Source organism: Sapajus apella, unplaced genomic scaffold (genome assembly GCF_009761245.1).
Source record: "Sapajus apella isolate SASKATOON/1434 unplaced genomic scaffold, GSC_monkey_1.0 scaffold36, whole genome shotgun sequence".
NCBI lineage: Eukaryota > Metazoa > Chordata > Mammalia > Primates > Cebidae > Sapajus > Sapajus apella.
Window position 1 is genome coordinate 28,767,413 of NW_022436976.1, and position 12,963 is coordinate 28,780,375.

At 38.6% G+C, this 12,963-nt stretch overlaps 1 protein-coding gene across 10 annotated transcripts in view; it reads left to right on the forward strand.

Moving 5' to 3' along the window:
• Window positions 1–12,963, forward strand: part of DAB1 (DAB adaptor protein 1) — a 1,264,232-nt gene that overhangs the window by 1,122,662 nt on the left and 128,607 nt on the right. For all 10 annotated transcript variants that reach the window (XM_032297127.1, XM_032297126.1, XM_032297131.1 and 7 more), the window contains one exon: window positions 942–1,040. In XM_032297127.1, the coding sequence (XP_032153018.1) occupies window positions 942–1,040 (99 nt within the window). The remainder of the gene's footprint in view (window positions 1–941; window positions 1,041–12,963) is intronic.

A 12,963-nucleotide genomic window follows, 5' to 3' on the forward strand; every position in this document is an offset into this window, starting at 1 on the left:
AGGTCTTTATCCCCTGAGTTGTACCCTAGTAGGAGCTCATGCTTTCCTGTAACTGGCCACCACAGAATCTAATTTGAAAAGCAAATGTCTTTATTCTTAACTTGAATCATTTCAACTTTGGGGGACTCTGGACAGCACATATTCATTTAGCAATGATTTGCTAAGTGCCTCTTGCCCTCCAGGGACTGTCCTAAGCAGGAGAGATAAAGCAGTGAACAAAGTACCATCTCACCCTTTGATGAAGCTTACCTTCTCACTGACTGATAGACATACCTTTGGCTTATAAAACATTTGAGAAAGTGAGGAAACAGTTTTTTTGATAAATGGAATGCAAGAATGATGGGAACAAGGGTAGTGGTAAACACAAAATGTCTTTGGATAAAAATTACAATCAATAGGCAGTTAACTATGATGAACACATTTTTTTCCAGCAGAATGGACAGTCTGGCATTTGTTTTTATTTTCTTTCTACTATCTAAAATTGATTCATCTGAAAACTTTTTCCAGAATTATAAAAAATAAAATTATATGTAGGAATATACTTAGTGGCTCACCTTTATTTAAAAGATTAAAACCATATCTAATATAAAACCCAGAAAAGACATTAACTTGAAGACCATATTGTATCTCTCTTGGGACCCCCAATTCTGAGCTGAGCATCTAGCTCAGCTCACCATTAGGAATTCTATAAATCATGATTAGTTAAGTGAGTGAACATTCAAATATCTCTCTATACAATGTGTTAGAACCGCTAGGATAAGCATTACCTTAAAGCACCAAGTAGATGTTAAATGCATTGAGTAGAGAAATGTGGAAGTGTGAAGGAAAAGCAGTGTGCATGATTGGTGGCATTGGTTGATGATATCTGACGTGCCTTTGGGACCAGAGAGAATTTTCAAATGAAAACACTAAAGTAAAAGCCATGTTCTTCCTTTCAACAGGGTGTTGTTGCTGGCGCTCGTTCCAAAGGAGAACACAAACAGAAAATCTTTTTAACCATCTCCTTTGGAGGAATCAAAATCTTTGATGAGAAGACAGGGGTAAGTAAAACAATCACATGGCATTGTGAAATTGAATCCATTGACAGATGTGCCCTTAAAAGCCTCTACTCTCTGGGCAGGAATATAAAACAAGCATAAAAACGCATAAAGCAACTGACAAACTTGATCAACTGTGATCATCCATCAAAGCAAGTGTCTTTACTGACTTGGCCACAGTATGACTGCACTGTATTTCTTATAGTGTAATTGTGATAAAAGTGTCACACTATCTTGGTAATCTGATAGAAGATTGATGAGCTTTGAAGATCAATGGGTAATGTGACGGTTTAAGTTAAATTTCTTTGTGTGTTGGCAATTTTAATGACATACGTCCTAGAGGGAGATACGTGTACATCTTTTGACTCGGTCAAAGCATCCAGACTCTCTTGAGTTTAACCTGGAGCACCTTGCAATTGCTGTAATCAAAAAGAATAAATGGAGTTCTCAATCTTAAAAAAAAAAAAATCTATCACTGTACCATCAGGAAATTTAAGGGCTGATATGTTTGTTGAACCCACCAAAGAAGTGGTTTGTATTTTCATCAACCTTACAGCTGCAATTAACTTCCAGATTCATCCCCAGGGCTCTCCTGACACTGTCAGTCCTGTTCATTGATGGTAAGGGGAAAATAGAAAAACCTTCTATAATCAATTTTCCAAGAGAATAAGAGTCAAATAGATGTCTTTTTCCTTATATGCATTCAGTGTTTCACACCTCTACATATGCCCACTTACATGAATTTCATGAAGATAATTTATCAAGCACTTTATAAACAATACTTAACTAGCCGAGTTACGTGACCTTGGTCATTTTGCATTATTATTTTCATGACTAGTATGAAGATAACATAAGGGTAGTAAGATGATAGTTTAAATGTAAAAATGGATTTCCTTGAAAAAAAGTTATAGAAAAAATATTCATAAATAACTAGTAATAGAATGGATATTTGTACATCCCTGATCATAACAGCATTACTTTCAGCAGCCAAAAGGCAGAAGCAACCCATGTATGTAGATGGATAAATATATAAACAAAATGTTATATATATATATATATACAGTGAAATTCTATGGAGCTCTAGAATGGAAGAAAATTCTAACATGTGCTACAATGTGTATGAACCTTGAATATTATGCTGAGTGAATTAAGGCAGGCACAGAAAGAGAAACATTATATGATACCACTTATATGAATTACTTAGCATAGTCACAGTCATAAAAACAGAAAGGAGAATGGTGATTGCCAGAGGCGAGGGAAAAGGAAAAATGAAGTGCTATGCTTTAGTAGGCTTGAGGTTTCAGTTTGGGAAGATGGAATCTTTTGGAGATGGAAAGTGATGATGGTTGCACAAAAATGTGAATGTGTTTAATGCCACTGAATCGCACACTGAAAAACGGTCAAAATGGTAAATTGTATGTTATATATTTTACCAGAATAAAAAATAGCTAGATGTCACTCCCATTACTGAGTACCTCCTAGATACTAGAGGTGTGTTAGTCAGTTTACATATCGTTTCATTCTTGCAACATTTCTATGAGGTGATAAGAATAATAACTACCTCATCAAGTACACGTTGTGTGCCAGGCATTGTGGTAAGCCCTTAAAATACCAGGTTATTTAATCTTTACTACAACTCTAGGAGGTATATGGTACTTTATTATTATTATTATTATTATTTTGAGACAGAGTTTTACTCTGTTGCCCAGGCTGGAGTACAGTGGCACAATCTTGGCTCACTGCAACCTCCACCTCCCAGTTCAAGCGATTCTCCTGCCTCAGCCTCCTGAGTAGCTGGGACTACAGGTGTGCACCACCACACTCAGCTAATTTTTTGCAATTTTTTTTTTTTTTTTTTTTTTTTTAGTAGAGACGGTGTTTCACTGTGTTAGCCAGGATGATCTCAATCTCCTTATCTCGTGATCCACCCGCCTCAGCCTCCCAAAGTGCTAGGATTATAGGCATGAGCCATCATGCCTGGCTGGTAGATGGTACTATTATCCTCATTTTACAGTTGAAGACAGCAAGGACAGAAAAGTTTACATAATTTGTTGGCAGTAAGGGGTGACAGAGGCAGGATTAGAACCTAGGCAGTCTGGCTTCTGAGTCCTTGTGTTTAACAATGATGTCTATTATCTCTCAAGATAAATCTTTTCTAAGTTCATCCACGTTTTGTATTCTTTTTCTTTTTTAACTTAGGTCCAGGGATACGTATGCAGGCTTGTTATATAGGTAAACTCATGTCGCAGGGTTTGTTGTACAGATTATTTTGTCACCTAGGTACTACGCCTGGTACCCTGTAGTTATTTTTTTCTCTTCCTCTCCCTCCTTCAATTCTCCACTGTCAAGTAGGCTCTGGTGTCTATCGTTCCTGCCTATGTGTCCATGAGTTTTCATCATTTAGCTCCCATTTATAAGTGAGAACATGTGGTATTTGGCTTTCCGTCCCTATGTTAGTTTCCTAGGGATAATGGCCTCCAGCTCCATCTACATTCCCACAGAAGATGTGATCTCATTCTTTTTTATGACTGCATAGTATTCCATGGTGTATATGTACATCTTCTTTAGTCAGTCAGGTGTAGCCACAGAGGAGACACAGGAGAGCCTCTGGAAGAAAAAAAAAGCAGTTTGTTATAGTCACAGGGTCCTAGAGACTGGAGCACAGCACACCACACAGGGCCACATGGGAAAGACACTAGGGTGGTCAGAAGGCAAAAGACAAGGAGCAGAAAGGGGAGACCTAAGGCCACTCCTTGGTTTTTGGTATTGGGATTCCTGCTGGAAAGGTAAGGCAGGTCAGGGTGAGCGATTGGCTAGTTTGAATCATTTTGTCTGGCTTCAAGCTGTAAGTGTGATCCCCCTCTGCCCTGAGATGGTGAAGACAGAGAAATATTGCTTTCTGGGGTATTATGAGCCAGGTAGAGGAGGGATGGCTCTGGATTTGTTAGTTTGCATATCAAAGACTGGATCCTTTGCTATGTTTAAAAATTGAGAAGCAGTCTCTCCCTAGCCAGTAAGATTTCTTAAGATGTCAAAACATCATCGTATACAGAAAATTTAAAAATATTTCCAATACAGCCCAGCATGTGTGAAGCAGAACTGGGATTTAACCTCAAGTCAGCCTGAATCGAAAATCAATGTAATTTGCCTCTGTTTTATGGAGGAAGGTGGGCCTATCTGGGGACACCTTGGCAGAAGGGAGTTTAAGATGAAGGTACTAGCATTGGTAGTAAAAGGGCTTGAATTCAACAGGATTATAAGCCTAATGTAAGCTTTATCTGCCTTCATAAAAATATGGCTTCAAAATCCTGAGCAGGTAGGTTCTCTTTCCTGGAAAGACCATGGTTTGGAGACCCATGCTCAGTTCTGAACTCTGCATTTTAAATTGGATATAGGCAAATGGAAACATACTCTGATGAAGAGGATCCAGGCAACTGGGGACCTGGAAACTGCTGAACCAAGACTTCTCAACACAGATGTGGCTCATAAGATCTTTGGGATACAGGATGTAGAGAACTCTGGGCTTATACAGACTTGGAGAAAATTATTAGTCCTCCAGCATTCTTTATGGGAGCTTAGTAATGTGGATCAAGCCCAAATGAGAGATATTTTCACAATAATTTATATGCCCTAATATATGATATCATCTCTAGTCTCTTCCATTACCATGACACATGGTATGTGTAATCAAAGGGACAGGGTCAGAGGCGAAAGGTATCTGGTGTTTTATCTTGTCCAAGGGTCATGTTTTGGGCTTTGCTATTTTATCATGGACCTTCCCCATCAGATAGGCTGTGCCCAGGTTTTTAAAGTCCTAATTACCTTGATTTTAACTGAGGGTAGTTTATATTCTTTACTTTTATCTGCATCCATACTCAAAAGTGGCTATACTGTCCCCAAAGAAAGGTACCACCAAACCTTGTAGCACTATTTTTTTATTCTTTAGCTGGACACAAAGAGAACAACAGTAAAATAATTTCCACCCAAAGATTTGTAGAGGAAATATTAGGTCCCTAGTGGAGAATCAGGAAGGAAGTAGAGTTGAATATTTCCTGTCTCACTTAGTCTACCCCAGCTTTGTTAGATTAACATTAGACTTCTGTAGCATCTGGAAATCTTAGCTTGTTAATATGCCTCAATGAACGTCCTAGAAAATGGTTAAAAGGAATGAATATGTTGAAATATGAAGTAAAGATGATAAGGGTCAGGGTACTCAATATGTATAGTCTTTATTTTTTTGTTTTGGTTTTTGTTTTTCTGAGATGGAGTCTCACTCTGTCACCCAGGCTGGAGTGCAGTGGCTCACTGCAACCTCCACCTCCCAGGTTCCAGCAATTCTCCTGCTTCAGCATCCTGAATAGCTGGAATTACAGGCATGTGCTAGCATGCCCAGCTAATTTTTTTCTTATTTTAACAGAGACGGAGTTTCACCATGTTGCCAGGCTGGTCTTGAACTCCTGACCTCAGGTGATCCACCCACTTCAGCCTGCCAAAGTGCTGGGATTACAGGCATGAGCCGCCATGCCCAGCCTTAACAGTCTTCATACCTACAAAGAGTTGTCAAATAGGAAGAAGAGTTGACTTGTTTTGTGTGACCTCAAGGAACAGAACCAGGACTAATTGATAGCAGTTTCTAGGAGGTGATTTCTGTTTATCAGTAAGAAAGCTTTTCTATCAGTCAGCAGTTCAATGAACTGCCTTCTGTGGGAGAGAGTTCACCACCGCTGGAGGTATTTAAGCAACAATGATCTGATGAGATATTGTTGAAGAAAGTCAAGAAGATAAAGTACTTAACAAAGTCACATCTAAGTTGAGTCCGGAGACTAATTTTAAGATTCTGTTTCTCTGTTAAAGTCATATCTATTGATGCTTTTTATTTGAAAAATCTCCACAGGAGATTATGAGCAGGAACAGTTTATTAAACCTTGGTCATTGCCCAGCAGGGGACTGACTAAATTGTGCAGCATGGGTTCTAAATAAAGTGTTTTTTCCATATCAAAGAAATGGAAAACTGGATCTTTATCATTTGGAATGACAGCCTTAGTTGTTTATCTCATCTATGGTATTTTTGCTCGAGCTTGACTGCATTTTTTTTTAAAACCAAGAAAAGAAACATTTGCAGAACGTGACAATAGCTAAAATCCAAAAGCTGTCAAAAATGTTTTGATCCCAATTAAAGAGCCCCTTTGCAGCAATTTACACCCTGTCTTGAATTTCAAAGAACTCCTGATCCCAATCCTTATGTGAGTAAATTTTGTTTTATCATTAGCTTGTTGCAGGGAATAAATCAATAGTGAAAGCTGTTCATATTTTTAGATACTTAGATATTGCTAAATATCATGATATTACTAGGTCTGTAGACCAGACAGACGGATGACAAGGAAGGAGTTATGTCGTCTTCATTTTGCAGATAAGGAGAGTGAGGTTCTGTGAGTGTCCCTGACCTGGCTGTGGCCCCAGAACACTTTTTGACTCCAAGACTTTCTAGGGAATCTCACTCACTCTCCTGTCTCCATTCGCCATTTTAATCCATAGAATTATTACAAATTTATGCCATAAGACTGATAAGTACTGCAGGGCCCTAAAGGTAAGTCTGTTTCTTAGGATGAAGGGCAGTGGTCTGCATCAACTTTTCAAGATGTTGCAACATCCTTGTTGTCACAGACACCTATGAATTTTGCTTATTCACTTGAATGAGCCAACACTTATTTGGAGCTATAAGGTGCACCAATCTAAGTATGCTACTATGATTCTATGAAGTAGATGCTATTAATATCACCATTTTGCAGATGGGAAAACCAAGGCCTATGTAGTTTAAGTCACACAGCTAACAAATGGCAGAGCTTGGTAGCTTGGTCGAGAATCTCTGACACTGGTAAGGTGTTACTAGTAATAGCATACCAAATTTTATAAATGATTTTATAAAATCATTTTATGCTTTCACCTATATTAGAGCAGACTCCCTATTATCTCTGTCTTATTGTCACTGTTATTCACTTTTTCTGATGAGCTTTCCTGAGTGAAGACAAAAGGGGTGGAGCTACAACTGGGACTGCTTCATGTGTAGTTTATCTTGGATAGATATGATGTTGACAGTATCACTTATATATAAAGGTAGGCAATATAGGTTGAGTATCCCTCATCTGAAATGCTTAGAACCAGATGTGTTTCAAATTTTAGAGTTTTTCAGATGTTGGAATATTTGTATTATATATACTTATCAGTTGAGCATCCTAAATCCAAAATCTGAAATGCGCCAATAAGCATTTCCTTTGAGCATCATGTCAGGACTCAAAAAGTTTTGAATCTGGGAAAATTTTAGGTTTCAGATTTTTGGATTTGGGATGCTCAACTTGTAACATATTAGACGCTTACTGTATGTCATCTGCAGCTCTGTTCTCTGAGGATTCAAAGATGAATAGGTCACTGTCCTTGCCCCTGAGATGCTCATAGTTCATTAGTGAACCCAGACTCACAGTGTGAACTGACAGCTGCCAAGATACAAGTGTGAACAGAGTTGTCCATGTTCAGAAACTTGGGTTCATCTTTGCCAAATATGTTCCTGAAAAATTTCACTGACTTGGTAGTGAAGGAGTAAGTTGGAGAAGCCCAAATAATTAAGTCAGGGAAAAGAAAACAGTATTTCTAAAGGCACAGATATCTGAAAGAGAAAGATATATATTTACATTCACTCAGGAAATAATTATTGGGTACCTCTCTAAACATACAGATAAGTAAGGCCCCATCTTTTTGTTCATTACTGTTGTCTAGCTAGCACAATGGCTCACACATGGCTGGTGCCCAATTATACTTACTACATGAAAACTAATATGACTTCATGATTAAGAATCATAAAATGTACACAAAATAACTAAGGTATAGCAGGTAGTAGGTGAGAGTGGCCCAGGATTCGGTATTGTCCCTCAAAATAGATACGTAATTGTGTTTTAAATACAGTAATTGCACTTAAATTTCAGGGCTGATTTAATAATTTATTCCTCAGTGAAAACCAGATGTCGCCTTAACTGTGCCTCATCAAAAACAAGTCTGTTCTCCTCTCAGTTTGAACTAGATGTTTTGAACAAGGTTTGGAGAGAAAGGGAAATGTGTCAAGGAAGGAGACAGGAAAAAGCTGAGGAGGCTGCAGAGCATCACGTTGGGAACTGGTGGTCTCTGGTACCCAGAAGTATCTGGGATGTTGCTGTCATCCTAGTCAGTGAGGCAGTGCACAGGACTCTCTCAAGACTGGGGATAAGGACTAACCTGTAAATACGATGGTGTGGTTTGGAGCAGGGTCTCATGGATTTGTCTTATTTGACATCCAACAGTTCTTGGAATTTTTTTTTAATCCCCCTTTTATAGATGAATCAACTCAGGTACAGGTAGGTTAAGTGACATTATCAAGTTCCACCCTGATCACTTGACCCCCAGGCATCACTCTGGTCACCTGAAAGAAATTGAATTTGAATTAGAACTCTGTAACACCTAAGCTTCTTTTCTTTCTTTTGTTTCGGAGATTCTCAACCTGACTGGTTCTGTGTCTCTAAGGAGTGGTAGGGAAATGTATGTAGGCAGTTTGGTAGTCACAACTTTTTGCAGAGGGGTTGGTAATGCAGAAATTTAATTGTTAAAAGCCAAGGCTGCTAAATAATCTGCAATATTCAGGACAGATGCATACAGCAAAAGGTATTTTCCTATGCCAAATGACTTTCTAATGTCTTTCTAGACATTCATGTAGATGAAAAACTCTTGGTAATCATGTGAATTTAAAAAGGTAACTCTATTTTGCACATAAACAAAATATTTTTACCCATATGCATAATACTGAATTTTCCAGAAATGCAACTAGACTAAGATAAAAATGAAATTATTTCTATTTAACTGAAATTTTGTATCCTTTCACTAACTTCTCCCCAATCTCCCCACCAAACCCTCCCTCTGATAACCACCATTCAATTCTTGGCTTTTATGAATTCAGCATATAAGTGATATCATGTGATATTTGTCTTTCTGTTCCTGGCTTATTTCACTTAACATATTGTCCTCCAGGCTCATCCATGTTCTCCAAATGACAGGATTTTCTTTTTTATGGCTTGATAGTATTTCATTGCATATATATTTTTTCCACATTTTCTTTGTGTATTCATTTGCTGATACCACACTTAAGTTGATTCCATTTCTTGGCTGTCATGAATAATGCTATAATGAACATGGATTATTATTGAACTATAATTATCAGTTCAATACACTGATCTCATTTCTTTGGATATGTTTGCAGTAATGGGGCTTCTGGGTCATATGGTAGTTTAAAGTAATTTTTCTTAATGTCTATGTGTCTGTTTATTCATCCATGAGATGGGGATAATAAAAGTATCTATGTCTTAGAGTTGGTAAAAGATTAATCCTCTAAGAGTTAGAATAGTGCACAGTAAAATAAAAAGCCCAAGTTGTTAAATAATATTACCTTATTGGCTATATTGTCCCATCTCCTATAGTCTTTCTATGTCCTCTAAGCAGAATTAAGAAAGCGTTTTATGATGTTCCTACTTCATTTTCTGCTTACCATATCCTAGCACATGATCATCTGCATCATAATGAGTTGACTCACACTCCCATCAGACTACAAGCTTGATACAAGGTACCCTGGCTCATTCATTGTTGTATCTGCAAGTCATGGCATAGGAGACCCTGGTGTGTGACAGAGATGCTAATTGGTCATTGAAGATAAAAGGGAAGGCATCCAGGGACAGATAGAATGAAAGGGAGAGAAGGGAGGAGCAAGGAAATAGTAACTACATCAGCCTACAATGAAATGCTAATTCTCTGGCCGTGATATTGGAGCCCAAGATGCTATATACCAAAGATTCTAGTTTTGCCATATAAACAGTAGAATATCCATAATTCAGAATTATCCAGTCATAGGAGGTCAGAGATGGAAGGTCCCTTAGTCATAAACTAATCCATGCATTTGCGAATGAAGAGATCTAAAACTCAAGGAGAAGTGATCCATGAGATCTTCCTATAAATTATTTGCAAAAGCCTAGACTTGACAATTGCTCAGGACAGATTTGAGTCATTTTCTGATGTTCACAAAACAGGAAATAGGGAGTGTCCTCTTCTTTTTCCCACTTTTTAATTTTGCCTTTCTTTCCTCTATAATCTCTTCTCTCTAAACCACTCCCATAGTCTTTGCTTATTATCTTCAATGCCCAGGGCTTCTGCTGGCCTATGGCTGTCCCAGATCTATTTTAATGTCAAATAGATAGAACCTCTAAGGGTAAAAATTGGGTCTCTGTGTAGTCAGTGTCATGTTGGATGATACTGGATTTTAATTTATCACAATAAAAAAATCAATTTGTAGCTCAAAATCAACATATTTTTAGAAATTGGCATTGTCAGGAAGCTGCCTCCATGAGATAGTTTATAGAACCAAGTTTGTAATTCATGACAGGGTAAAAGGGTGTTCACAATGCTCTGGAAAGTAAGACCACATGAATGTTTTCAAGCAGAGTTGGTCAACTCAAATTTTCTTAATGATTCCTCTTGTTAGTCTTGGTCTTTAAAAAGGTATGGTGGTCGTGTTTTCTAAGCTAATTGCTTTTACGTGATTGGCCTCATCTAACTCAGTCCTCTAAGTGCTCAACTAAGAAGACACTACTCCCACTAGACAGATGAGAAACTGAGACCCAAGAGGTTAAGCAACTTATACAAGAGCAAATATCCAGCAAATTGTGGAGCTGGAAACTGATCCCAAGATGGTATGGTGCTAAGGCCCTTGTTCCTTCCAATTCCAGGCAATGGCATCTCTTCCCTTCACGGGCATAGTTAGGGCCTCTTGCAAGCAAGTGATCATTCATCTACTCACCAGGGGAGAAGTCAGACTGCACTTAGGCCCTGTGACTGAAGATTTACAGTGACTATTTGGGCCTCTGAAGAGATATGGGAGGCACTAATCTCAAAGATCCAGAGCCTAAAATTGCTGGGTGACCTTGGGGATGGCACATCTACTTGCTATACTGGCCTCTGTTTCCCCGTCTGAAAACCAAGGGTCATATGGCATACGTTTTCTTGAAGAGCCAGATGGTAAATATTTTAGGCTCTGAGAGTTGTACAGAGTTTAAATATTGCAACTATTTAATTTTGTCACCGTGGCATCAAAGTCACCACACACAATAGTAAACAAGTGACTGTGGCTACATTCTAATAAAACTTTATTTGTAAAAATAAAGTCATCTGCTGACTCTGTTCTGGTTGATTATTAAGGATTATTCTAATTTTCTCATTCTGATCCCACGATGGGCCCGTGCGCCCTTTGGGATCCGAGGATGAAAACTAGGTAAAAAGCTTTGGTTTTTCATATTGGATCCTTTGTTCACTGCTAGTGGCTGATTTTGGGATCAGTGTAGAGTGTTTTATATAAACTTTCAAGATAAATATTCATCTCTAAGGAAATGTATTTTCCTCCCTTCCTCCCTTCCTTCCTTCGTTCCCTCCCTCCCTCTCTCCCCTCCCTCCTTCTTTTCTTTTTTCTTATCTTGTCTTGTCTTGTCTTGTCTTGTCTTTTCTTCCATCCGTCTATCTATCTGAGACTCTAACTCTGTCTCCCAGGCTGGAGTGCTGTGGCATGATCTTGGCTCACTGCAACCACCACCTCACGGGTTCGAGCAATTCTCATGTCTCAGCCTCCTGAGTAGCTGGGATTACAGGCGTATGCCACCATGCCCAGCTAATTTTAGTATTTTTAGTAGAGATGGGTTTTCACCATGTTGGCCAGGCTGGTCTCAAACTCCTGTCCTCAGGTGATCTACCCACCTCAGCTTCCCAAAGTGCTGGGATTACAGGCATGAGCTACCATGCCCAGACAGGAATTGTGTTATTTGTTGCTACCATTTGTTGAGTACTGATTACCAGGCATGGTGCTAAGAACTTCACATAAATTTTTGTCATTGAATTTTTACACTACAACTATTAATTACGTATTATTATCCCCATTTTACAGATGAGGGGACTAAGAATCAGGAAGATTAGGTCACTGTAACAAAACTACTCTTAAATTTTTATCTATTTGTTCAAAATCTACTTATTGAGCACCTACTGTGTGCCAGCTAGCGTTCTCAGTGATTTGGATACATTGGTGAACAAAATGAAGGTCCCCACTTTGTGCGGTTTACACTCTAATGTGGAGAGACAGAAAAGAAAAAATAGACAAACATAAATAATATATTCTATTAGAAAATAATCAGTTTTATAGAAAAGGAAAAAAGCGAGGCAAGGTCAGGCCATTTTTCCACTGTAGTTTCTTTGTCCTCATGAAAGGGCCTGTGACATGTGTGCTTTGTAAATCACAAATATTAACGTGCTCTGGGAGCCTCCCGTACCTTTGAGGGTCAACTGACTAATGGAGAAAGACGCTTCTGAAAATTCTCATCCAAATTCCAGAGGCTGTTACACTTGATAAATCAGAGCTGTCCACTTGGGTGTCTCTGCTTTTATTTAGACGGGTGATTGCTTTATATGGGGTCTACTGTTTATTGTTTTTCTATCTCCCTCATTTATTTTAAATTTTAATTTAAAACTCATTTTCCATGACTGTGCCTTTGTTATTTAATAGGTGCTTCTATTTTTATGAAGACACTCCTTACAGGAGCTGCTTGTATCAAAATGATGATACTGTAATGAGGCACAGCACTGATATGGTGATTCTTTGTGCATCTCTCAAGTGCTTTGCAGTGGTGGCCAAAGGTGTAGAAGCATTCATAGTTCTGGTTACAGTAAAGAAATGTGATGTCATAGAAAGCAAGGGACTGGGTCAAAGTGAGAAGAGACTAGTGAAATTCATCTTTTTGTGGGAGAGAGTTGTGTCTGAGGAAATGCAGGCTGGAACCTGGGGACAGGGTCACCAGAGAGGAGCCCAGGGGCTGCATGA